This window comes from Melanostigma gelatinosum (genome assembly GCF_949748355.1).
Source record: "Melanostigma gelatinosum genome assembly, chromosome: 8".
NCBI classification, from domain to species: domain Eukaryota; kingdom Metazoa; phylum Chordata; class Actinopteri; order Perciformes; family Zoarcidae; genus Melanostigma; species Melanostigma gelatinosum.
The window spans coordinates 5364390-5390894 of NC_136641.1; the positions used below are offsets into that span (position 1 = coordinate 5364390).

The following is a 26505-nucleotide window of genomic DNA, read 5'->3' on the forward strand; positions in this document are numbered from 1 at the left end:
AAAGCATAAAAAACACAATGTGACCCAAGGGTCAATAAATTATCTACACAGAGGAAATTGAAAAATAAAATAAAAAATAATAAAAAATATAATAAAAATGTAAAACATATTTTAAGAGCAGGTCTAGGACATGGGTTTTTACTCAAACGCCAGCCTAAACAGGTGGGTTTTGAGCTGGCTTTTAAAAGTATCCACAGTATCTGCGAGGCGCAGAGTTGCAGGCAGAGCATTCCAGAGCCTCGGGGCCACTGCCTCAAAGGCTCGGTCACCACGGGTCTTAAATTGTGTGCGTGGGACTGACAGAAGACCTAGAGCATTTGACCTGAGAGTGTGGGCGGGTGAATAGGAGCGAAGTAGATCAGCTACATAAGTAGGAGCCTGACCGTGAAGTGCTCTGTAAGTGATGGTGAGAATTTTAAAGTGTATCCTAGATGCTACAGGAAGCCAGTGGAGAGATCGGAGTACGGGGGTGATGTGAGACCGCCGATTTGTCCTGGTGAGTAATCTGGCGGCAGCATTTTGGATGACCTGCAGACGGTTAAGAGCAGATACACTGAGTGATGTGAAAAGTGAGTTGCAGTAGTCAATGCGTGAAGAGATAAATGTGTGTATGATCATTTCTAATTCAGGTGTTGATACTACAGATCTCAGTTTACTGATATTTCTTACATGGAAGAAACATGACCTGGACAGCTGCTTAACATGAGGGTCAAATGACATGGATCGATCAAAGAAAATCCCAAGATTGCGCAGGTTGCAATGGGCAGCAGAGGAGAGTGGACTAATAATCTGCCTGATCATGGGGACAAACTCCTCTGGAGCAATAACTAGGACCTCCGTCTTAGAGTCGTTGAGTTGCAGGCAGTTTTCTGCCGTCCAGTCTCTGATGGCATTGACAAAGTCCAGGAGCCTAGTTAATGTGAATGCCTCGCTGGGTTTGAATGACAGATGGAGTTGGATGTCGTCTGCATATAAGTGATAGGACACATTATAGCTTTTTATGATCGGTCCCAAAGGTAACAGATAAAGGGAAAATAACAGAGGCCCCAGAACCGAGCCCTGCGGTACACCACAAGAGAGTGGAGAGGTAACAGACACAAAATCACCCACAGAGACATTGAAACTTCTGTCATTGAGGTAAGATGTAAACAAGTCTAACGCTATGCCAGTTATGCCCAGCCAATCACGTAGCCTCTTAATCAGGATGTCATGGTCTACAGTGTCAAATGCAGAACTGAGGTCCAGAAGAACTAACACAGAGCAGTCACCTGCATCAGCACACATGAGAATGTCATTTGAAACCCTCAGGAGAGCAGTTTCAGTAGAGTGTTGCTTACGAAACCCAGACTGGAACTTGTCATACATGTTGTGCCTCTCCAGTGCAGCAGTAAGTTGTTTGGCCACCACTTTCTCTAACATTTTGGACAAGAAAGGCAGTTTTGATATGGGCCTGTAGTTCATGGGCAAAGCTGGATCTAAGTTAGGTTTCTTTAATATGGGCTGGATAGTGGCATGTTTGAAATAGGAAGGGACAATTCCTGTAGACAATGAGGAATTGACAATAGATGTTACTGCAGGGCCAATAGTTAGCAGAACTTTCTTAAATAGAGAGGATGGAATTATATCCAGAGGGCAAGATGATGGCTTTGTTTTGTTAATTAAGTCCATCAGGTCTTGAAGGCTGATAGGCTGGAAAGAGCCCATAACAGCAGGAGATTGCGAGGAGCTACAAGTAGCCGAACAGATCCCAGGCTGAATGCCAGACCTAATACCTGTTACCTTATCATTAAAATAGATCAGGAATTTGTTGCAATCGTCAACAGAATAGCATGGTACAGTGGAGACAGACGGTGAAACAATTCCTTTAATTGTGTCAAACAGAATCTTGGGATTTTTCTTTGAAGAAGAGATTAGGTTGGCAAAATAAGCAGTTCTAGCTTCCTTTACTCCAGTATTAAAAGAAACTCTTAGGTCTTTGAGATATAAACGATGCACTTCTAGCCCAGTAGCTTTCCAGAGCCGCTCTGTCCTGCGACACTTCTGTCTCATGCTGCACACAGCGTCTGTCATCCACGGAGTAGTGTGATAGGCAGCCATGGTCCTTTCCTTAAGAGGTGCCACTTTATCCAGCAAAGTGGTGCAATGTTCATTAAATGATTGTATCAAGTGTTCAACATCATCGAGATTTGTGTTAATATCACAGCAGAAGTGCATGGAGAAATGATCAGCTGTACTCTGAGTAATAATGCGGGAGTGGAATGTTTGTTTCAGACACAAGGGGATCAAAGAAAGATCAAAGAAAATACATTTATGGTCACTGATCAATAGGTCCTCACAACGGGTATTATCAATATCAAGACCCAGAGAAAACACAAGGTCCAAGGTGTGACCACCCCTGTGAGTGGTGCCAGAAACATGTTGCGTGAAATTAAAAGATTCAGTAATATTGAGAAACTCAGTAGCAATACAGTCTGTGGTATCATTGATATGCAGATTAAAATCACCAACCAGAAGCACTTTGTCTAGCTTGATAATAGAGGTCAGAAAGTCTGTGAACTCTGATAAAAACTGACCTGCAGGACCTGGAGGTCGGTAAATTAAAAAACAGTAAAACGGCTTTAGCCGGCCCACTTTAGTCAGCTGTTGTTCAAAAGTAACATAGGATTCTGTGCTCCCCAAGTGGCAGGAAAACTGATTCTTCCAGACCACGGCGAGGCCTCCACCGCGGCCTGTCAGACGCAAGAATAGTCCACAGGGCAGAGTTCATTGAAATGGATGCATTCCATATTCCGTTGCCAGGTCTTGGTCAGAAATAAAAAAGCCAAATTATGACTTGTGAACAAGTCATTTAAAATGTGAGCCTTGTTTGTTACAGAGCGTGCATTAATCAGACACATTTTGATGGGGGAAGACACTGTGTCGTCATCAGCACAGGAAGCTTTGGGGGTATGTGCAATAGGACGGATCACTCGTGCAGCACCTCGAAACCGACCATAACTAGGGCGTGAGCGCGAGTCTGTGATTCTCACGGGAATGTTCATGGGTCGTGGAGTGGAAGTTACGGTAGAGGCTGGGGAGAGAGTAGTAGGAGACCCTCCATGCCGCCAGGGGGAGCTAGTGTTGCTAGTAGGGGATGAATGCGGCTGATGAATGATCGTCGAGGAAGAGTGACAGCGGAGTCATGTGAATGGGAGTGAACAGCATACTGTAAATTAGCCGCTAGCAGGCGGCTACCCAGCTTGTTGAAATGAATACCATCCTTCTTAAAAGCGGAAGAGCGGCCCCAAAACAGATTCAAATTGTCAATGAAGCTCACGTTGTTGGTCCTGCAGGCAGCCTGGAGCCAGGTGTGGAGGCTGAGGACTCTGCTGAACCGCTGTGATCCACGGCCGAGTGTTGGATTTGGACCACTGATAAAAACAGACAGTCCACAGCTGTTTAAAAAGCTTAAAAGATTTGTAAAATCCATCTTGGTCAACTCGGACTGGTGGAGGGCTGTATCGTTGATTCCCACATGAACGATAATTTGCCGAATGGAAGACGGGAGGGCGCGCATACACCGGTGCGGCTTATATGCAGATTTGTCCGTAGCTTTGCGCCGCCAACACATTTAACATAAATATGGATGAAGTACCTTTGACGTTTGACCTACCTCTCACTAGGACTGTTAACAAAAAAGGTTGACACGAGTGACGGACAATGTTGTTGGCATGCTGCATGGTTGTTTTGATGTATTTTGTTTTTGTTTAATTTAACTATTTGTTCAAATGTATTTCCTCCTGGCCTTTTGCCAGGTGCATGAATTGCTAGTATTATTTCTTACTTGTTTAGGATTTGTTTTTCTTTGCAACAAAAAAAACCTTAATATCGTCAGTAATAACGTAATACGTGAATTTCAGACTAGGTTTTTGTGAAGTTTTTCCTATGTATAAAGAAACTCAACTTTGCAGTGATGATTGCATTGTACTTTATGAAGAGAACGAAGTGACATTTTACGATAACGATTTTAACTCAAAATAAAGGAACTTTTTGAGATCGTAACATTGATCGTGTCTCTACTCAAATAAGTTGAAATAAGATTTGTTGTTATTTACCTTTATACGTGAATTCTACTAATGTACTTGATAGAATAAGATTCGTCGGTAATAACGTAATGCGCGAATTTCAGACTAGGTTTTTGTGAAGTTTTTCCTATGTATAAGGAAACTCAACTTTGCAGTGACGATTGCATTGTACTAAGATAACGTCGACGTCCACACCAGAAGGTAACATGGGTGGGAAAAGTTCAAAATCAGCAGAACCGGAAGGTCCGATTGTTGAATTAATGCGACAGAAACACGGAGAGTCATGTTTGGAATGTCTTCCATACTGGTCAGAAGAGTTTGGGTTTCCAGAAAATGGCTCATTAAGTGCCGCTAAACTTAAAATGTTTTACGAGGGGATTTAGAAGGTAAACTGAAAGAAATGAATAGTGGCAAAAAGGTTCCACATTCAATTAATATATTAATCAATTTCCTGCATTTTACTACTGTATTTTATTTCTTACAGTTTTTTTTTTTTTTTTTGTTATGTTTTAATGCAATGAATGTTCTTAATTGTTTTTAAATCTCCTTTTCTTTTGCCTTATGTTTTGATGCTTTTAATGGTTTAATGTGAAGCACTTTGAATTACCTTGTTGTTGAAATGTGCTCTACAAATAAACTTGCCTTGCCTTGCCCAATAAAATATATATCAAAAAAAAAACAGCACAAAAGAAACTGTGAAGAGAAGTTACAGAATCATAAAAATGAAGAAAACAAACTCTTTTGTAGGTGAATATATTTTTGGTAAAGTCCACAAATATGGGATCCATACAGTATTTATAAAAATGTAAAATATTTTCGGGATCACTGAAAACTCGTAGCACCAATCTCGGCCTCGTGTAGAAACTGCTGCATCTTGGTTCTGACCCACGACTGTTAACATTCTACATAAAACAAACTTAATGTGACGCATTGTCCAAACATAAATGTAACTCCAACTGAATATAAGATAATATTTATAATTTTGCATGCAAAGAATGCTTCACAAATGTAAAGATGTTCAACAGTAACATATAGATCATTTATAGTGTCAAGTCACCCTTGAAAGAGACAAAATACATAATCCCACTGTCTGCACCAGGATTCTGAAATTAAATAGATTTACTTCATGATTATATAACACTATGCTTAAAACCAAACACTGTAAACATGTTTTTATACCAACACAATCAATACTGTAATCATTTAATGAAAACTCTTTGTCATAAATGCTGAAAAAAGGTTTGTCCAGTCTTTCTGTACACACACACACACACACACACACACACACACACACACACACACACACACACACACACACACACACACACACACACACACACACTATGTGTGTATAAATGTCTTGGCTCCGGTTCAAGTAACAGATTTAACTGAGGCAGATTTTCTGAATTCCTGTGAGGCATTAACAATGCCTGGCTGACACCGTCAGCAATACTCCTGATAAAGCAGAAAGCACACCTCACAATTGGCCTGTAATGTCACTCAATGTCACACTGAGTGGACATACTCCACAGCAAACGTAAAGACAGGTTACAGTACACATGAGACACTTATTCACACATGCTGCCCAGGCAGGTGTGCACATGCGGCGTTGCACATAAATGGGTTAGACGATCCTGTGGGCTGTAGATAAAGATCAAACACACCCTAACCAAACATGGAACACAAGGCTGTGCTGCAATACTGAAACTCAAGGATGTAATGGACCAACGCATGGCTTTGCATGAAAGAGAACGGCAGTAGAGAAAATTATATTTAGCTAAATTAAAGAATGCATTTTGTAAGTGAAGTCATTTTTTGGAGAAGCGTAAAAACTATGTCCAGATGTGTTTTTTTTTTGAAAGCTGGAAATCACGGCCAGTGGTCCCACCCCTCTACTCAAACAACCCCTTCAAGAATACACAGCCACAGAAACTGACTGGGAGCTGTAACTGGGTTTCACCCGACAGCTATGACATTACACAATGGCTCCACTCACTGGACTAATAACCTGCCCTAGATGGGGCACAGTGAAATACATGGAGATCTTACTGCCTTGAGCAAAAAACAACAACAGTGTTTGCACTTCATCTGGCTTTGGATTGTTACACCCCCCCCCCCCCCCCCACCTCCGTCTTTGCAGATCAGGAAGGTGAAAAAGTATGGCGCGCAGGGTAAGGGACGACTGGCTTTCTCCTCGTCACAGAGTCCATAATCACACTTCTTTGTCACCATTTAGACGGCGGCTTCCGTTGCCGCAGTTTTGCATGGGTGGCCTCTAATGACCAGCCAAATAGGGTGGTCGCATGAGTTCCCACCTCGGTTGAATGGCCGAGGTCAGTAGTCCTAATTGTGTACTTACTCTGCGCCTTAGAACAGCAACTGATCTGTAAAGAAACATTTTATCTTCTTGTTAAGAATATTAAATATGCACTTCCAAGTTACTGGATATATGCAAAACTGTGGGTCTCCGATATACCGTTTAATATGATGGAGCGTTAACAAAGCACAACCTCCCTGAGGAGATCAGACCAGCGAGCTCTTTATCCTCGTTTTAATCCCTCTTAAATCATTATAAGTGTGCTGTCACAGGGTTTGTGGCCTGAATCTTTACCATTCAAGACACTTCTTAACACCCTTTTATATACAAAGGCACTCTCTTAACTTCTATTTCATTGATTATTTTAATTATCGGATATTTTTTTTAACTTATTCTACTTTTTCTCATATGTAGCTCGTTATAGAATAACTTGAAAAATTACTTTTTTTCTATTTTATCTCAAAATATTTAGACCGAATAATAACGAACAGAACCAAATTATATTTTGACGACAGCATTTTCTTCAAGACTTCAAACCTGCCAGGTTACCACCAAATGTATTTCAATGAAAAAGCCAATTTGTTGCATTTCCATTTATCTCAGCTTGTGAGCTTCCCCGTCTGTGTAACACCACAGTTTATCCTGCTGGAGTTACCGTTTCAGAGAGTGATAGAAGTAACATCCAGATGTGTTATGACATCCTCTCCCAACTCTCTGTCTGGGCATGCACCCCTCAGAAGTCATAATTTACCCGCAGTTTTAATTAATGACTGTGACTTGTGTTTTGAAATAGACCACACGTGCCGTTGCTGTTAGAAGAAGCGCCGTTCACAAACGTGTCCTTTACTTGGTTTCCACCTGCCCCGACTAGCATGGGGAAGGACAGAATGTGTATTAGCGTGTGTGCATTGTGCTACTTTCGTGGAGCGTGCAGTAACAGGCTGATGACATTGTTTTCAGGATTTTGTTTGTGACTGTATTTGAGTTTGTTGATGCATTTTCACAATACGTCCATTCATTCATTTATTGTATAGATGTGATGGAGTGTTTGTGGGGTATTTTTAAACTTGAACACCAACAGTATTTATAGACTATAAGAAATGACAAGACAGCGCAACGATAAGGCACATGTAGCATCAGGGGGAGAAGATGAGGGGACCAGTTGGCAGTTTAAGGCCGGGGTCTGGGTGGACTACGGCCTACTTCTTTTCAAACATAATAATAAAATGTATTGATTTAGTTACTTTTTAGTTAAATGAATCATTCTTGTTTCTTTATATTTGTTCCATGCTTGAAATAAAAAGATGGATCTGTAAAATTATCTGTTAGATCAGTGGTCCCCAACCACCGGGCCGCACACCGGTACCGGGCCGTGGATCATATGGTATTATATTATTTCCGTTTTATTGATTATCAGAGTCTGAAAGAAGTTTTATTGAGAAAAATTACCGTATTCTCTCGCAATTTCATCCGCCTGTTCCTCTTGACATGTCAAGAGGCTCGTCTCGGTCACGTGATGCGTTACCTCAAAAGTTAAGCCCGCAAACTAGCGGAAATGAGTAAATAACTTTTGGAGAGCTTCTTTGCAAAGGGAGAAAGGCCACTAAGGAGACAGAAGAAGAGCCGACAACTTCCAAGAAAATGAAAGCTTCCTTTAACAGACAACATCAGGAGTCTGATTGAATATCAGGTGTAATTCTGACACGCCAAGCCCGCTCTGCAGAATATGTGGCAACAGAAGATCAGCTGCTGGAGATTGTAAATGACGGTGGCCTTAAATGTATGTTCGAGACAACAACTCTGCTGGTGTTTAGGATTCAAATCAAGGCTGAATATCCTGAGATCACCACTAAAGCACTGAAAACCCTGCTTCCATTTCACACATCCTCTTTGTGAAGCGGGATGTTCTGCAGTGACAGCAATCAAAAAGGAACACACTTCGGGTGTCATTGTCTCCCATTACCCCCAGATGGGACCGTCTCGTTGCAGAGAAACAAGCTCGGGGCTGCCACTGATTCAGCGTTATTGTGAGTTGTAATTGTTTATGCATGTTCGATTTGTTTTCATGCCGATTGTATAATTTTATTTCGTGGTGTTTTTCCGCCACACCTTGAAGGCCGGTCCGTGAAAATATTGTCTTAAATGAAACCGATCTGTGGTGCAAAAAAGGTTGCGGACCACTGTGTTAGATGACTCTCAAAAGTGCAATTCGGCGGAGCACTTGCAGGCTGGAATGGCCGCTGCTTTGATTTCTTGCAATCTTGTGTTATTTTCGGGATAAGAGGAATAAACTACTTCAAGACAATTGGATGTAATGTGTCTTTCTTGCAATGAGATGCAGGCAAAGCCACTTTGAACGGGAACTCTGGTTCCAGCTGAAATGGCTGAGGTACCGGGGTGACGCCAGAGTGAGAGCATTCAAAAGAAGTCTGAAGTTCAAACGAGTGTAATGACGGTGCTCTTTGGTAGAGAACACAAAAGCTCAGAAAATGCGTGAGAAGAGGGCCCTGCAAACATGACTTTCATGACATCAAAAGGAGAGCAGACGCCGAGCGTGGACAGAGGCGCATGTGCAGCGTCCACACGAGGCATAAAAACAGTAGCGGTGGACTCACCGTGACACAATGTCCTCGAAAACAGCCGTAAAACCATCAACAATTCTAAATGTTATCCGTTTACGTTGTTGTCAAATATAGTGGGCATCGCATAAATCAAATGATTAGGAAATACATGATTGTATTTTTATTTAAATATTTAATTCCCTCTAATATCTATTTATGTTGCTGTGAAAACATCTCCTTTAAACAACTGTATTTATTCAGGTGTCTCGCCAAAAATTACATTTTATAAGATAAAGAAACACTAATTTTTACTGAGCAGAGTTTGAACACATCACAATGAAGTCAAAGCAACCTCCGTTAACATTAGCTGCTGTCAGCAGACGAGCCGGTCACTGTGACTACGCTGAGCAGCATGATGGGAATGAAGAACAATATAATGAGTGTCTGATTAAGTTCATTGTTCCAAATGTTTTTAAGGTTGTTCCTCCACGGCTTATTGAGGACTTGAAATTGTGACAAATTGCAAACTTGATGTCTTCTCCACTCATGCCAAAGTTATGTGTGTGTGCGGCTGTGACATTACTGTGTGTGATGCTGTGTGCCGACATAAAACATACACCGGTCATCCGATCAGCTGGATAAAGGCCAGTTCTGATGGGCGACGGATCAATGGGCGCATCTCTAGCAGCCACCAGTATTGGTAAGCTACCACTCAGCCTTAATGTAGAGGTGCTCCTCTACACTGAGAATACAGCTGTGTGGTAAAAGGGTGAAACCTGGTGGGAATCTTTTAAACAAACCAACACAAGAAGAGTTACTGTGTTCTCGTTTGTGAGACTATGTCAAAAAATACAGCAAGGCTGAGATATGCATGAGTGTGACTTGAGGTAAAGCCAGTTGTGCAGATGTTGTTTGACACCAGCTGGTTCACCTGTGTGTGATTAGAGTGGAGCGCATGGCGATGTAACATACCTGCGCATGCGAACAGAGCAGATACACAAAGTGGAAGAGGTAAATACACCCTGGGGCATCTCCCCCTGTACACAGCACCATGGAAGGAATGCAGGGACGGAGGGGAAAATGTTATTCATTCGAGAAAACATTCCAGATGTCAGCGTTGTAGATGCAAACGCACGCTTCGGGTTCTGCACGTGTACACGCAAAGAGCGTGTAGCTGTACAGGACCTGTGCACACACTCACTTTCAACTAAAGGCCAATCAACAGGCCTTAACGGCACACATGGTACAACAAGCATTCCCCATCATAAATCTATGCAGGAGGAGGCGGGGATGTCAACAAAGTATGATGTTGACCGTTGTCACATTCAGTAACTGGTGGCGAGCTGTGAGATCCATGTTGTGTTTTGTTTGGTCTCCATCTTTGTTGACAGGTGGTGTCTCTGCACTGCACTTCTGAGGGGTCAAATGTCATTTAGTTGAAATTCAATGTTTTGCAGATGACATGCTCTTCTTTTTCTGTCCAATTGTTCATCGCTATTTCTAACCGACTGGTTAATTCAACATCTTGACCATTAGGCCCTGAGACAGCTTATCTTTTATCAATAATTAATGAAGAGGAGCAGATGCAAGTCGTTAATACTTTCAACTAATTTAAAGGTTCAGCGGCTGCAAAAGCCGCTGAACCTTTTGCCAATCTGCCATGTGAGTTGATCAGAGCAGGCCCGGTTTGAAGTGAACATTCTCTCAATAAATTGCTGTTCAAATAATGATGGCAGTCTAAAATACAAGCTGGGGGTTGTGGCCAGCATGAACTAAGGCAACAAATGAAGGCTGCTCGCTACTAAAAAACACTGATGTGGGTGGAATTACCTGTAGCTCTAACTTCAACAGCTCACATGGTGAACATCCACTAATTTCATCAAAACAACAACAAAGTCATACTCAACACTGTGCTGCAGAAATAATGGTTTCTGTGTTTCCTCTTTGCTGTCCATCAGTCAAGCTAACATCAGCAAAGCTTATCGAACGGCTGTTTGTTTCATGTTGAATGCCGACATGTTGAGGTAAGCCAGGAAGACTTTAATGCGTTGCATTTCATTCATGGCAGCTTGACATTGTTCATTCAATCTTTCATTCATCCATTCATTCATTCATTAACATGTATAGAAGGGCCAAAGCCAACACCGGTCTCAGGTGGCAGTTTGCTCCCCCTCACACATACGAGTAGTCTTCTTCCAGTTAATAAGTAACACAGACTGACCCAGATACCTGTGAGGAGGCCAGTTGGGAGAGGCAAGTGCACTTTGATAGAATCACTGTTACCCACACACAGAAACATAGGTGATCAGGGGACAAGTTAAAGCACATTTAACAGTGCACTGTGTGTGTGGCCCCCAGTCACAGATGAACCCTGCGGGGGCCCATTCTGCCTCAACTCCAGTGCTGCTGTCAGTAGCCCATCATTATCTACACATTCCACAAATACCCGAGATTCTAGCAGGGTTTCCAAATCCTCCAAGCTGACCCAATAAACCTGGGTTTGTATGACCTACGGGAGCTTCACCATCGTGAGTTGGATGGAGTTGGAGCTGTCCACACTGTAAAGTAGGCATGGAGTTGATGCCTCCGTGGATAATTACCGATGATAGTGGGACAGTCCCAAAGTACAAATCTCATAATCTCTTATTATCTCCACCAGGACAATTATGCGATCGGTCGCATGTTTGCGTGCGTCCGTGAGCGAGTCTGTGAGTGAGCGTGCACCTCAGTGTCTGTCCACGGCTGTCACGCATTCATGCTGCAGCAAACTGCATCACATTTTTGGTGCCCAGTTATGTTCATCCACTTGATTTTAAAATGTTGTAATACTTGAACAGAGTCAGGAGCAGACAGGAGAGGGTTGGTTGGCTTCTGTGGCTCAAAGATAGATTCGACCGCAGCGCTCAAAGCCAGCTGAACGTTACCTTCACGTAGTCCCGAGATGCAGCTTGATCAAAGCGAGCGAGAACACTGACAGAGCAACTTTCAAAAGGATCATGCTGCTCCGGTCCTACTCTGCACACCCAGTTTAGGAGCCAATTCATATTGTCATTTTGATTGAGAAATACCGCGCTACAATGTACCATCACATTACAGGCCTTTTGCTTTGCTTATTATGTTTGTATAACAAATACAAAAGCTCACAGGAGGTGTGCTTACAGAGATCATCCTTAAGGTCCTGTATTGAAGCAGTTACATCGCTGAAATGTCATAATTATTCTCTATATGGTGGCGAATCAAGTATGACAAAATTATGATCATTATCATTTAGGGTTCTGCCACTCCGTCCTTTTTTACTGGACTGAAAGGCGACATCAACTCAGCGAAGGAGAGTTTAACTCTCAAATAAACACCTTCACTTCCCGTTCCCTGAAGTAAACACAAGCCAGCACAAACATCTGCGTGTCTCAGCTCAATCCTGTGATTAGCGTGCATGAAATAATGATGGATTGGACCTAATAACAATGTGCACAGTACGAGTCTGTGAGGATTTCCTTTTGGCTGTTTGGAGGTGCTACCAAAGCAAAAACTAACTACAACACATGTGGAGGGATTGAAGGCTCAGAGGGAGAGGACATGCATCTGTATGATCAGAACACCTTCAATAACAATTCGAACATTTTACACGCTGCTGCACTGCTGAGGAGGAACTGGCTGGCACACGACATGGGCTTTGAATAACTCGACCGTCCTGCTGCGATAAGTCTTTTCACACTATTTTACAGAAGCTGTTGCACTGCCAAGCTTAGACAAATGTCATACAAGCTCAGGCTTGTCTGCCTTTACTATTTGTCCTTAAGACAATTGTGCAATATAAAAATGTGTAATCACTTGGTTTCTTAGGCTGCTGCTGTGTGGTTCTGGAGTGTTTGCCCTTTTTGGTGAGGTCCATTTGCTCAAACTGGTTTGTTTTGTGTGGACTAACCAGATGATTGCAATCAACATGATTTCAAAAGCAAAACAACAATCAAATCCATCTGCTGATTGGGAAGTGTTCAGGAAGCAGACTTCAGTGATTTGTATGAGCAATCTGTATTGACACAAATAAGTCAATAACTCTCATGTGAGTGAGGAGATCTTCGCTGACCAATTGCTGTACGCTTCTTTTTTATCTCTACCTGTTTGCCATTATTCATATTCCAACGTTGATTTGCAACAATACAAAAAATGCAAATACAAGTAATCAAACTGTTATTTCTTCGTGAGCTCTTTGTGATAACTGGAAAGATAATTAAACACATAAATGTAGCAAAGCCTTAGTTAAGCTGTGTTTCCAGCAGAACGTGTAATCATGTTCATGCAGCGACATCGTAACCTGACACTCATCGCTGTTACTCTGCTGATTACCCGCATGCCAACGTTGAGCGGGACTGATTACAATGTAAAGATCAACTTGATAGTGTTCTCCCACAGGGCTGGACAATGTGGCCAAAATTGTTATAGCAATTGTTTTGTGACCAGATTTTTTGTGGGGGTTTACTATAATATTTGGAGAGATTACACATGAAAATCAAGTAACTGAAATATTGTGGTGACATTAAGGTAATCACATATGCATTATTAATGTACAAACATACATTTACATTCACACAGTGACGTGGGATGAAACTTTCCATCTCACTTTTGAGCACCAGAGACCTTTGGTTAACGTATATGCTTATGATTAACTTCGGGTTGATCATAAGATAACTTAAATGGGAGAAAAGAAATTACATTGTGCAACTCTTCTACACTTGCCGAACGTTATCAGACCGAAATGATGAAATGCTGACGGTGAAGTAAAACAATGTATCCACCGTTTTACAGTCACAACAGCAGCGACGGAGGAGGCGACCACATATTTACTACTCAACTAGTGTGTCAGTAGGTTGAGAAGATGGATTCATGAATAACTATCAAAAATAAATCTCATAAATTTAACATTGTTATCGTGGAAGGTTTTATTGTGAACATTCTTTAAATCGTTTCATCACCCAGCCCTACTTTCCCATAGTCTCTACACTACCGTAAATCTATTTGGCATTTCTGTGCTACATTCTGGTATCAAACACAAACACCAACATATCCACTATAAGCCAATACCAGCGAACATAATGACTTGACAACAGGTCACGCAGCACTTTACTGACCCATCGGTGTTAATTTATGAGCTCATGAATAGTTAGGAGCATTACTAGTCTAGACTCTAACTGGGCCTCATAATTAATAAAGTAAAGTAATAAATAATGACGGACAGGTAGACGCAGGATGAAAAAGATTACTCTGGTTTCACTATGTTTCACTCGTTTTTATTAAGAAACTCACATTAATGTATATGGAGTAGGACAACATCCCAACACACTGCTGTTTTAATTTAGCTTTTTCTTTTTGCATAAAACTGTATCTGCTGTATCACAAAAGTCTGCTTTGCTTTCACACCACAATCAAAGTGAGAGTCCAACCAAAGCCTCCCTTTCAGGTGGCCTCGGCCTGAATGAGATGTGCCCCCCCCCCCCCGAATGGACAAAGACAAAACTTATCTTCTACTCACCCAGCACGAGGAGGCTCAGAAGCACGGCCATGAAGGGCATCATGATTGCTGGACGCATGGACACCAGGATGTCTCTCTGGCTGTAACAAACAGACACAAATCAATTGAGAGTGTGACGTGGAAATCAATAAAACATCTTAAGAAGCTTCATTCGGTAAAAACACCCTCGTTTACGCCTCAGGCCGTCACAGTTGGCAGTCTCACAGCAGAAGTAATGTTTGTGCATTCGTTTCTGACCGCTAAATGATCAGAAACTGGAAGTTGGTTTTTTTCATTAACTTTAAGTGCTATTCACGCCTTCATGCCTCCAGAGTGCCTGGTGCTAGAGCGCTACACAAAGCAGCTTTGAGCATAATAGCTACAAAGACACTGCTGTAGTTCAAGGTTTTTCTCTGAGGTAGAGGGGATCTTGATTATGTTTCGACAATGGAGAGGAAACAATCTCTTGTATACTTAGAATCCGCAAACATAGACATCTGCTCAATGAATAGGACGGACCGATATGTGCGCGTGTGTGTCGGCACACACGATGACAGGTGAGAACACACAGTGTTCGTGTCACTCGATAAGCCGATCTGACCTCTGAGACAAACACGAGTGGTTACAGGAAGGCAAGAGGACAGGCCAAATGAAAGGACTGACTGACTGCCGTTTGAGTGCTTTGTCGTGTGACAAAACAAATGTCTTCAATCTTAAAGAATTTTCTCAAATAGCTTGACCTTACTCACTAATCCAGGTTTGGTTCCTAAAGCAGGTCTCTGTTGGAAAGCAGTGTTCACACCCAGCTGGGCAAGAAGAGGTCGACGCTGTCAAAGGCAGAGGCACGGAGGAGGGACCCCACAGCGTGTCAACACTCAGTTCAACGGATTAACATGTGCATTAGGTCGTTGACTGCATCCACAGCAATAAGGCATTTGTGTTCTTCATATATAACAGCCTGAAAAACCTTGTATCCCAACAAGAGATGTCCTGATACCATTTCTTCCTTACCAATACTGATTCAGGTAACTGAACTTACATATTGGCCAATACCGAGCTTCAATCTGATGCCAGTGCGCTAAAAACAAAAGGTAATGTAATAAAAAATTAAACTGTATAATTCCAGTTTCTCGCTAAAAGTTTTACAAAATTAAGATTTGAACACATCGTAAAGTAATATCGTCATAATTTACCGTTGCCGAATGCTCATTTTTACCTGATAGAGCTTGAACGCACCATGATGTAACTCAGTGGACCCTCAGGTCCACATCAGCTGCCAGCTTCGTTTCTAAGCCAAGCAGGTCTGTGCTGCCCACCGACTGCTAACAGCTAACATGTAACATGAACTAGCTCTCCTCCTGCTGATTTCAACACAGATTGGTTGTCCACAATGTAACAGGGTGCACCAGAGTGTTAAACCACAGGTGTGTAGGACTAGCTTGCACATGTGCAGTACCAAGGGGGCAGGATGTATGGATCACATAGGGAGTAACAAGTGTTGTTGTGGTTCCTGCGTAGCGTAAGTGAGCTATCAGATCGGTGCAGAGACAATAGCCGATTCAGCATTCTGTATCGGGGTTATTTTGGATACTGGTATCGGTATTGGAGCACCTCTGATAGCAACTTCCTGTGTAAAGCAACCTTGAGGGATGACAATACCTGTTGCTTCATCACCACTTTTCAAACTGAATTTGTTTTGCTTGTGATTCTTGCAAATATTTGGATCGAGCTGTTCATGCACACTCACCCTACAGTGACGTAGTACATGAGCATGATATGAAAAAATAGCGATTAGTGACTAAAGTTTTTAATGTGGATTTCACAATTATGCAAAACACAATATTCCCTGACACATGAACTAATTATGAGAATGTCACAACATTGTAATTGTTCATACTTTTCTACTATTACATTCCCATTGTCCAATCAAAGTATGACCTGGGAGCAGGGCTGCTTGTTTATCTTGCTTGTTGCTGGTTAATTATAGCTTGCTGAATGTAAAATCCATTGCATATATTCCCAATACATTAGATTCAGTTGTTAATCTACATCTGCTGTCAATAACATAATGCAATTTAAAGTGCTGCGTCCGCAGATTGTCAAAACGGAGGCATTTCATATTTGTAGAGAGCGAAGGAGAGAGGATGCAAGAGTGCAGGAGAAAAGAAAAGGTGCTGATTCAAGACTAAAACAAAAAAGATGAAGGAAGAGAACTGACTCAGAAGCTGTTACGGTCAAACTTATTATGAAGGAATAGTCTTGATCCAAATTCAAGACACATAATTGGACCCTTCTATAAAATGAGTGACAGATCTTTTAATAAAATAACTATATTTGATTATGCTTTCGTATGTTTGTACCGCTTATTGTGTTGTGTATGGAGGTTGTTTTTTAAGGTAGAGGGTAATGGATCCATCTCTCCATCCATCATCCATCTCGTGGGCTCGTACTAGAGTGGTTGAGATAAGGTAGGGTAGTGAACCCACCTGCTCTCACTACTAAAGCCCTGCTGCACAGGCTCCAGTCTCTGTCTGAGTGGAGAGATCTGGAATGAATTGTGAAGCCTCTTTGCCAAGAAGAGCTCTCGCGACTTGGAACAAGAATATTACAATCCTATGTTACACTTATTGAGATCTAAAAGCCACTCAGAGACATAAAGATCAGAATTAATTATCATCAAAAGCTTCAATAATAACTTGTTTTTAAATGAACGCATATGCCACGAGCCATCTACTGTCACAAGAAATTGAACAACCACTTGCTGCGCTGTCTAACAACAACACCATTGTCACATTTGAACTGCTACATAGTTACAACAGCTTAAAGTTTAGCCAAAGAGGTGGTGACAGCACAAGGTCACTTTTTAATCACAAATCTTCCACAAAGGACTAATCCACTAGGAAGACAAGAATACTGAGAGAGTTTCAGTTGATGTCAAACAAACGAGTAAAACAGTAAGAGAAGCATGCAGTAAACGTGCAACATTCATGAGCAGCAATCACTGATTCTAGCTTCGTACTCACAGACACAGGTCATCTCACTCTCCTCTGCACTGCGTGGTCAGAGTCGCTCACTCTGTCTCCGTAGGCCAACGTGTGTGTGTGTGTGTGTGTGTGTGTAGATTCCCGTATCCCAGCGTGCATGTGTGCAGGCCCTGAAACACCAAATGTGTATATTTACGCGTGCATGCACATGTGTGGCGTGTATGTGCGCCAGAATGTGTAAAACAAACTTGAAAGCGCAACTGACGGCAGCGATGTGAAAACAGAGAGAACACCGCCGGCCAATGGGAATGCAGCGTGCGGGACCCCCCCCCCCCCTTCCCTCCTCTCATCCCTCGCTCCCTCCAGCTCGTCACTGGGGCACCGGGGTGAATGGACAGCTATTCTTATTCTAATGCCTCTGTCACTCTGTGGGCCACTGGCTGAAAGAGGGGAACGGTCTCCAGGCTTTTGGAATGCACCACCACCCCTTTTCTTCTGGACACCGAGGGAGAGTGAAGGGCCGCGAGAGCGAGAGAGAGAGAGAGAGAGAGAGTGAGAGAGAGAGAGAGAGAGAGAGAGAGAGCTGGATGGAAGAAGGAGAAAACCTATTGGGGAAAAAGGGAATGAGGAAAGAAGGAAAGACAGGAAGGGATGGAGAGACGTTTTGGGCTAAATTAGGCCAAAGAGCTTCAGTGCAGCACCACCAGTGGCCACACCACCACACGCCACCACTTTCACGGCACTTAGGAGAGGAGCTTCACCTCCGACCAACCCCAGCATCTCTGTGTGCTGAAACAGCGAATAATAATACAAAGTTAAAAATTGAATGGTCCAAAAGCACCGGAAAACAGGAACACGCTGATATTTTCAGAAATACAGTTATTTGCTTTCAGGTGGGGAGTTAGGCCGGAAACACTCCGAGCAGCGGCAAAGTGCGACTCACAAAGTTACACTTTCCACAGTCTTCACGTGTTCAAGGCAGGAGGAAATTCTTTGTAACTTCGGTCACTGTGTCACAGGGGTCGCAGTCTGTTCACTGATTGGCTGTGGGTATTCTCCAGACACAATTTGCTGTCAAAAGTTAAACCATCCCTTTACTTTAAGGTTGGTCGCAGCTCGCTGTGCTTCGAGCGGCTCAGCGAGCTAGCGTTGCATGTCTTTGGAAACTGCTGCGTTAGATGAGAACATACCTCGGTCATTTATCGATGTAAATATGAAGCGGATTCGAGCTGCCGGTTAGCTTAACTTAGCACAAACACTGACTCCGTCCTACAATGTTGTTGCAACATCAACCTACCAGCACTGCTGAGGCTTCCAGTTTTGTGCTAAGCTAACTGGCAGTAGTTTCATATTCAGCGTATAGGTAGTGATCTTCTCATCTAACTCTCCCCGATAAAGAGGGTGTATTCCCTAAAATATTTAACTACATGTGGTGCTGGAATTCAGTGGAGTGGGCTTTAACAATTCGATTTGAGTTCAGCATGTGAATTTGGTGCTGTTTCGTCTTAATCACCTCCAGTTAGACTAAAAAACAAAAGATGTGACAAATCAACTGGGTTGAGGCATCAGACTGGGGCCATGGAGGTCAACTCTATTCAAAAATTCAAAAGGTTGAAGCAACTGGTGCTATGACTGGATTAGAGAAGAGAAAAAGAACGGAGGGGGGGCCGGGGGGGGGGGCATGTTTGTGTGCCTGTGCTTGTAAGATATATGCATGTGTGGGTTATGTGCATGCATGTGTGTGATTCAGGCTAGACTAAACAAAAAAACTGCAGGGGAGAACAAAGCAGCGTTGACATTCGCAGCTCGCTGGTGATGTGACCTTTGACCCCTGCTGAAGAGGGAGCTGAGAGGCTGACATGTCCCCCAGCAGCCGCTGAGCAGGCCGGAGGAGCTGCTGGTGCAAGTTCCAGGCTGGATGGACAATGCAGTCCTCCTGGTGAATGAATGTAACTCCTTCTTCAAAAGGACTGCTATCACAGACCGAGAGAGAACAAGTATATTGAAATGTTTTCTTTTTTCAGGCAATCATATCCACACACATTCTGTAGCCCTCCACCTCATCAGCATGCCTCACAAAGGGCACTTGTTTTCCCCTCTAGTGTTACACAAATTCAAAATGTGCACTTTATCTAATATTTCACAAAGGCATGCTCGGGTTCCAGGTTTTTAGCAATAAAAAAAGTACTGTACAAGTAGAATAAATCAGATGAGAAAAGTCAGACTGAAACTATTTAGTCTGGACCTTGTCCAACGACTTTGACGTCAACACGCACGCCCTCAAACACATAATCCCAACACCAAGATAAGAGGAAACCTGCAGAAAGTTCAGTGCCACCGCTATAACTTCCGTGCAGCTGTCAGACAAAGCTAAGAAATCTCAAGACACTAGTCCAAACAATCCCAGGCTCCCATATCCTTGAACACAATAACACGATAAGCCTGACTCTGTGTCTGTGTACACATCAAACAACGGGCTTCAGACTGAGCTACCAAACACACTGCTAATAGAGTGCTGCAGGGATGACGCAGTTTTCAAGGCCAACCCTGGACATTGGCCAATGGGATTTTCTTTTCACTCGTATTTTGGATTTTTGCAAAAAATAAGCAAAGTGGCAAACAAACGTTTATGATGCTTGCTGCACGTTTTGTTCAGCAAGATAATCTTCAAACATGAACACCACTTTTATGATTTTTGAAGAGTGAATGCATTCGGCAGAAGTAAAAAGTTAACTATAGTAGTCTATAAACCAAGCACTGTGTAACAAGTGGTCGTGGTCACCCTGATGTCACCCATTGGTTTATGGACTGCTGTTATCAAGCCTCGACTTCAGCATTGTGGTCATCGCTATCTTGGTTTGTGGTCGTCCCAAATTTGGGACCCTGACTTCTAAACAGAAGTGACATGAAAGGGTGGAGTACAACCGAACGCTCAATAAGACATTTTTAGGAGTCCAAAATGTTACAAATTAACTTTCATGACATGAAAACACACTGCGAAAGGGTCAAAGTTGTAATGCAGACAGAATAAGAAAGAATGCAAGTTTTAGGCACTTCATCATCAGATACACTTTTCAGGTGGTTGCCACCAGAAACAAACTGCACCACGTCACACGACTGCGAGTATATACAACGAGGCTGGAAGGGTGGACTAGTCGGAGCGGTGACATTTTATAGTCCGCTATAGCCACTTGTTAGCTACCGCCTTTTTAAAGAAACGTAAAAGTTCCAAAATTCATAAAAGGGTTTTTATGTTGCAGAACAAACTTTAACATCTCTTGAGCTTGTGTTAACTACATACCTCATTTCAGGCATCTAACCAAAAACCTATTGAAAAAAAAGGTCATCGACTTGGAGACGAGTCATTTCCAGGTTTTAGGACTCGTACGCTGCAGCTTCAAACACTGCTGTTTACGCACCGTAAAACAAGGCCGGGCTTGGAACGGGATGAGATCATTCAGGTGAGCTCATGGAGGAAGTGTGCTTCCCTTATACAGGCAGGTGACTCAATATTCAGAGCTGCAGTGATTTACAATAGACAACTACACAGACGATTAGTAGAAAATCAAAGAAGCTCGCCGACAGAAAGTTAAGATGAATTTAGTTTGCCTCGAGCAAAGAAACTTCATCCAGTAAATCCCTCACTTGTTCCATGCAGCACTACTAAAGGATATGCTCAAGTTAGTACCTATCTGCCATAAATATACCTGCAGCTACTGTTACAGCAGGTGAAGGGCTCTCAAGTATCAAATACGAAGAGGTTCCTGGTTAGAAAGCAACATTTGATCTCCACACAAAACAACTTACTGCAGCGATACTGTAGTCCCATCTAGGGCAGAACAATCAACCGAAAGAGAAAGTAGCAAGAGACTTTTCAGTCGAACTCTGACTGACTGTTGAAGGGAAGATTCCCCTTCTGACTCATGTTGCACACTGCTCGACAAATCTGAGCAAACTGTCAAAATGCGCACAACACAGAGATGTGTCATGTTGCGTGTTGTTTTATAGAGATGACAGGGTTCATTGTCTAATTTCACTGATTCCACACCTGAGTGAACTGAGCACCTTGTGGCTTTCAGCAGCCCTAAGAGACCAGGTGAGGACGTGTTGCAATCAGCTGTGTATTTATAGCAGTATGTAGGTGCGTGGAAAAAGACATAGTGTCGCTCCTGAAAGCAGCGTTTCTTTTGCAGCTCAATTAGATGCTGGTCTGTCGAAGCCATTTGCCGAGAAATTCAGATTCTCGCCTCTTTTCTTGTGTTCTTGTGTCTGTGAACACAAATATTCTTCTCTTTTATTCTCTCCGTTTATTTCAAAGATATAATTTGTGCCGCATTTCAAAATAATGTCATAGCGGTCGTAAATTATTGTAGCACACCTTGAAGCCACACACAGTGTGTCTGCCTAATTTTAACTGAGGGAAAATCGTTTATAGTCTTCATTAAATTACATGGATCAAAACATCAGCAAGGCACACCGTGCGCCTTCTGTTCAACATGCTTTTTCTTGTTTTGTTTGAGTCTCACTGTGTTATGGAGAAGGTTGCCCTGGTCGACTCCTAGACTTAAGAAACACTTGAGCTGATATCTACAGGGTCTCTGGCAGACACCAACCAATTGACTTCTTACCAGCAAACAATTCAACCAGCTGTTTGACTTGATGGAAACAGACCACCCAAACACAACCTCGTCAACTGAAGGGATTTCATTTAACCACAGTGTCAAACAAGGAAACAGCTTCCCTTCAAACAACGTCCTAATCCACGACATCCATCGTCACATAAGCACCTGTGGAGCCGAAGGAAATCTCATAATACTGTCTGGATATTTACCTCTTTTCTGCCGGCTTCTTAAGGAGTACAGCAACGATTACCATCAAAGATAATTCTCCATTTCTGCTTTTCAGAGGGAGATGAATCCCTCGGTGTGAGATGCACTGTAGATTGACCCAGACCTCAAATAAAGCGCTACTGCTGTCATTACTTACTGTAGCCTTTGCACCTATGTACACACACACACACACACACACACACAATAGAAATAGTGTATGTGCCTACCTGTTATTACACAACCAGGACAGTTTCTTTCGCTATGTTATGCCCTCTTATTCAACCCAATAACACTGTATCAAATTGATTAATCTTTAACTCAACACAGAGGGATACACCCGAGAGACCGACAAAAAACTCATGCAAGGGCATGACTAGACCGTAGCCTGCGAGGAGCCTTTAAGGTGATTAAATTCAGCACAGACACACACACCGACCGATGCAATCACCACGTACATGTTTGTACTAGAAAGCCAGAGAGGCAGGAGGCGAGAGGTGGAGGCGAGCGGGGCGCCTCGGAGTTTGTGGCTCAGCGTTAAGTCCCGTGGAGGAGGTCAGTAAAGGCTGGATTAGCTTTAGCTGAGGCCACACTCTCCGGGGAAAATCACTTCAGAAAATGAAAGTGTAACGATGGCACTTCACCAAAAGATGATGTGACACGTCATTGAAAAAGCAGAGAGGGGCAATGAGTGCTCGGAGACGTTTCCTGTCCAGGTTCAGGGGGGATATTAGACCGTAACACGCATGAGGAAATTGCATTTCCTGTTATTAATAAGACAATCTGTGACGTGATTTGCATGCCATTACTTCAATAGTAATTTTGACTAAGCCACTTACTGTATGCTAAAACTATTAGTGGATTAACTGTTTGGTCAATCAACAGAAAAATGTATCAGAATAATGATAACTGGCTGTAAATAATATAAAAACCTCAATCTGGCACATTTTTTATAGTTGTATGAACTTAATAATTACTCTAATAATGGTTTGAAAAAAAGATCTATACATCTCGTGATGGTGAAAATAATCGTTCGTTGTAGACACAGTCTGAGTTGAATTAGCTTGACGATTCCCCAGACAGATAACTTTGAGACAGGATGAAAGGAGCAGAAGAGACAGACATGAAAAAGAGGCGTAGGTGCAATCGGTCCGTCTTGTCAGTGTGCTGCAAACAAGGGGTTGATTTGTATCAGGGGACGTGATTATGAGCAGCTCAGGCTGCAGAGACCCTGACGGAGGCTCACATATCAAAGACACACTGAGAGAGCGCGAGGGGCCAATGGCAGCCAGAAGTCTTTGGAGAGGCTTCCTGGTGCACAGAGGCACAAACACCGCGCTGACACTGAAGCACACACTCCAACATGATGGATGCCCAGATCACCAGTGAGTGAGATAACTGACGAAATGAAAGATGCTCTTTCAACCCTTTTAGATCGCATCCCCGATCTCATTGTGCAACTATTTAAAGCTACTACGAGGAACTTTCATTGTGTGTGTAATCTGGTGGTCCCTGTGGACAATAGCGGTCCTAAAAGTCCTAAAACCCAGGAATGAGCATTTATGCACTTCGGGTCCCTTTTTCTCAAGGTCAATTTTTATTTTGAATGGTCTTAGGTTTGATGTCTGCAACAGTGTTTGTAGTTAACACACGCTTTGACTTTGATTTGAACGTTTTCTCGCACTCATGTGACCGTGGTGTAGTTCGTTTATAGCCTAACGTTAGCTTTTAACTTCTGCTGATTGCATTCACGTTACAAAAATCATTAAAAGTGGCGTAAATTCGTGAAGATTATATTGCTGAACAAAACTTGTAAGTATCATACACGTCTGTTATTTTTTACAGTAACTTAAAATCCAACGCCTTTTTTCCAGGGAACCATTGCGAGGCTAACTTCGTCTTTGCCTCGATTGGCCTACAAAAATACGTCCTGCAGCACTCTGCTGTACATCGCTCCATTATTCCATTTCACTGGGGAATACGTCACAGTACAGACGCTAAAGACTTCTGTTTCACTGGGACTCTAAATCAATTTACACACACACACACACAGCTTCCAAGGGCTCACTGGTCTTCTTCAGTCCATTTCAGCACACTACACACTAAAAACATTGCTAATTCATCAAAATGAAACACATGCCTGCACTAGTTTCCATTAAAGTTACTGAATTAGAGTTGTAATGGCGTTAAAATCGCAGAGTGCTCTATGAATCCCTCCTGGTGGTGCATTCAAGTGTTGAAGGCCTTTCGAGAGAGCTTTGCCAGTCACCTGCTGCCACACAGCCTCTCATTCAAAAGCTATGATTTTGCAAACTCAATAGAAAATTTAAAAAAAACAATCTGACCTGAATGCGGAAAATACATTTGACAGCTGTATAAAATTGTGTGCAAAACACTTTTATAGCTTCACAACCACAGCACATACATGCACCATTCCTCCACTGCAAAAGTAGTGACGGTTACAAAAGAGTGCAGGTACACAGCGAGGTCCAATATATTGGTCCATCCAAAGTCAATTAACAAAGAGGAAACACAGCCACCACCCAGTGTCCCTCTTTCCCACATGGTTCTACCAGCCTGAGCCACTCGTGGATCCTCTTAACCTTTCAGGTTAGAGTTGATCTCATCGGTAGGGCGAGAGGCCAGGTCCTTGAGCTGATTAAAGCAAGACTAAGAGCCATGGGAACATGCACCTCCAAACACACACGTCTAAATACCCTGACAAGTGAAAAGAAATAAATGACAATATGACATTCTTGAGCTCAGGAATGTGAGAATCCTAAAAGCTCTACCCCACTGAAGAGCCAAACGTAAAGCTGTCCACATTTCTAGGAATGCCCGTCACCTTATATAGGCTTTTCAAGATCAAGCCTAGAGATATTTATTGCTGCTAAGAGCGAGAACAAGTGTTGAAGAAACAACATATACTCGCTCAATGACGCTGCCTGTTTTTCACCCTGCAGCAAACAAAATCATTGAATGTCATTAGTTAATCTGGTAGGAATGTGTGCAACAGTGTCAGAAATCTGCCTCCCAGCAATGAGCAGCATGGTGTCAGTGACAGAGCAGGTCCACACAAACACCCATCCATCAAGTACCCCCCCGTCAACTCTTAACCTCGGCTGTAAATAAAGACAACTTTTGGTCATCTATATTTTATTTTCTTCCTCTTTTATTTGATATATGTATACATGTATATATATATATATATATATATATATATATATATATATATATCAATATATGCGTATGTATACATATATATGTATACATACGTGTAACGTTATATGTGTATGTACTCTCTCTATATCACGCCTATATATATATATATATATATATATATATATATATATATATATATATATATATCAATATATGCGTATGTATACATATATATGTATACATATGTGTAACGTTATATGTGTATGTACTCTCTCTATATCACGCCTATATATATATATATATATATATATATATATACACACACACACACACACATTCATTTATTTTGACTAAAGTCTTGCAAAAACTGTATTCACTCGCCAACACTAATTAAGCTCACAGGTGGTCCACTTAGGTCACATAACAACATGTTAGCAAGCTAGCAGCAGAAACATCAATTAGCCTAGCATAAAAACACCAAAAAGTCCCTCTAAACCCACGTTTCTACGTCCCAATAACAACATTACAGTAGTACCTCAGGGAGACAGTGATGTGGTTCTTATTGCACTCGCTTCAGACAGACAGTCGCTGCCCCTGTCGGAATATCGTGGTAATTTACTGTACAATGGTGATTTTTGAGTTATTGGTCGTCGTCACTCACGTATGGTCTGACATGTTAGCAAAGACGGAAGGATAAGATGGAGCGCTCACCTGCTCGGTAGTTTCCTCCTCCTCTCTTTCTTTCTCTCTCTCGGTTTCTGTCCCACACACACACAAACTTCCTCACGCTCTCTTTTTCTCACTCTCTCCTCACACACTCACTCACTCACTCACACACACACACACACACACGCGCCGTCCTGCTGCGGCTTCCCCCCCTGAATGAGCTGGGTCTCTGGTCCGCAGCGGGAGACTAAAGTACAGGGCTCAACCGGGCGCGAGGAGGTGGAGCCCACGAGTCACCGGCGGTTCCCACTGGGCTGTTACTGAGAACAGGAGCAGGTAGGTCCCATCCACACTGCAGGACCCCACCCAGTCCTGTCAGGCCGAGCCCACTGCTCGAGTTAAAGATTAGTCACTGA

The 26505-nt window shown here is 42.5% G+C and overlaps 1 protein-coding gene across 1 annotated transcript in view; it reads right to left on the bottom strand.

The window, feature by feature from the left end:
- The window catches only part of lamb2l (laminin, beta 2-like), a 52347-nt gene extending 26099 nt beyond the window's left edge, over positions 1-26248 (bottom strand). The window contains exons 1-2 of the mRNA XM_079273740.1: positions 26135-26248; positions 14473-14552 (exon numbers count right to left, since the gene is read on the bottom strand). Of these exons, the coding sequence (XP_079129866.1) occupies positions 14473-14530 (58 nt within the window). The 5' untranslated portion in view covers positions 14531-14552; positions 26135-26248. The remainder of the gene's footprint in view (positions 1-14472; positions 14553-26134) is intronic.
- Between the last annotated feature and the right edge of the window lie 257 nt (positions 26249-26505).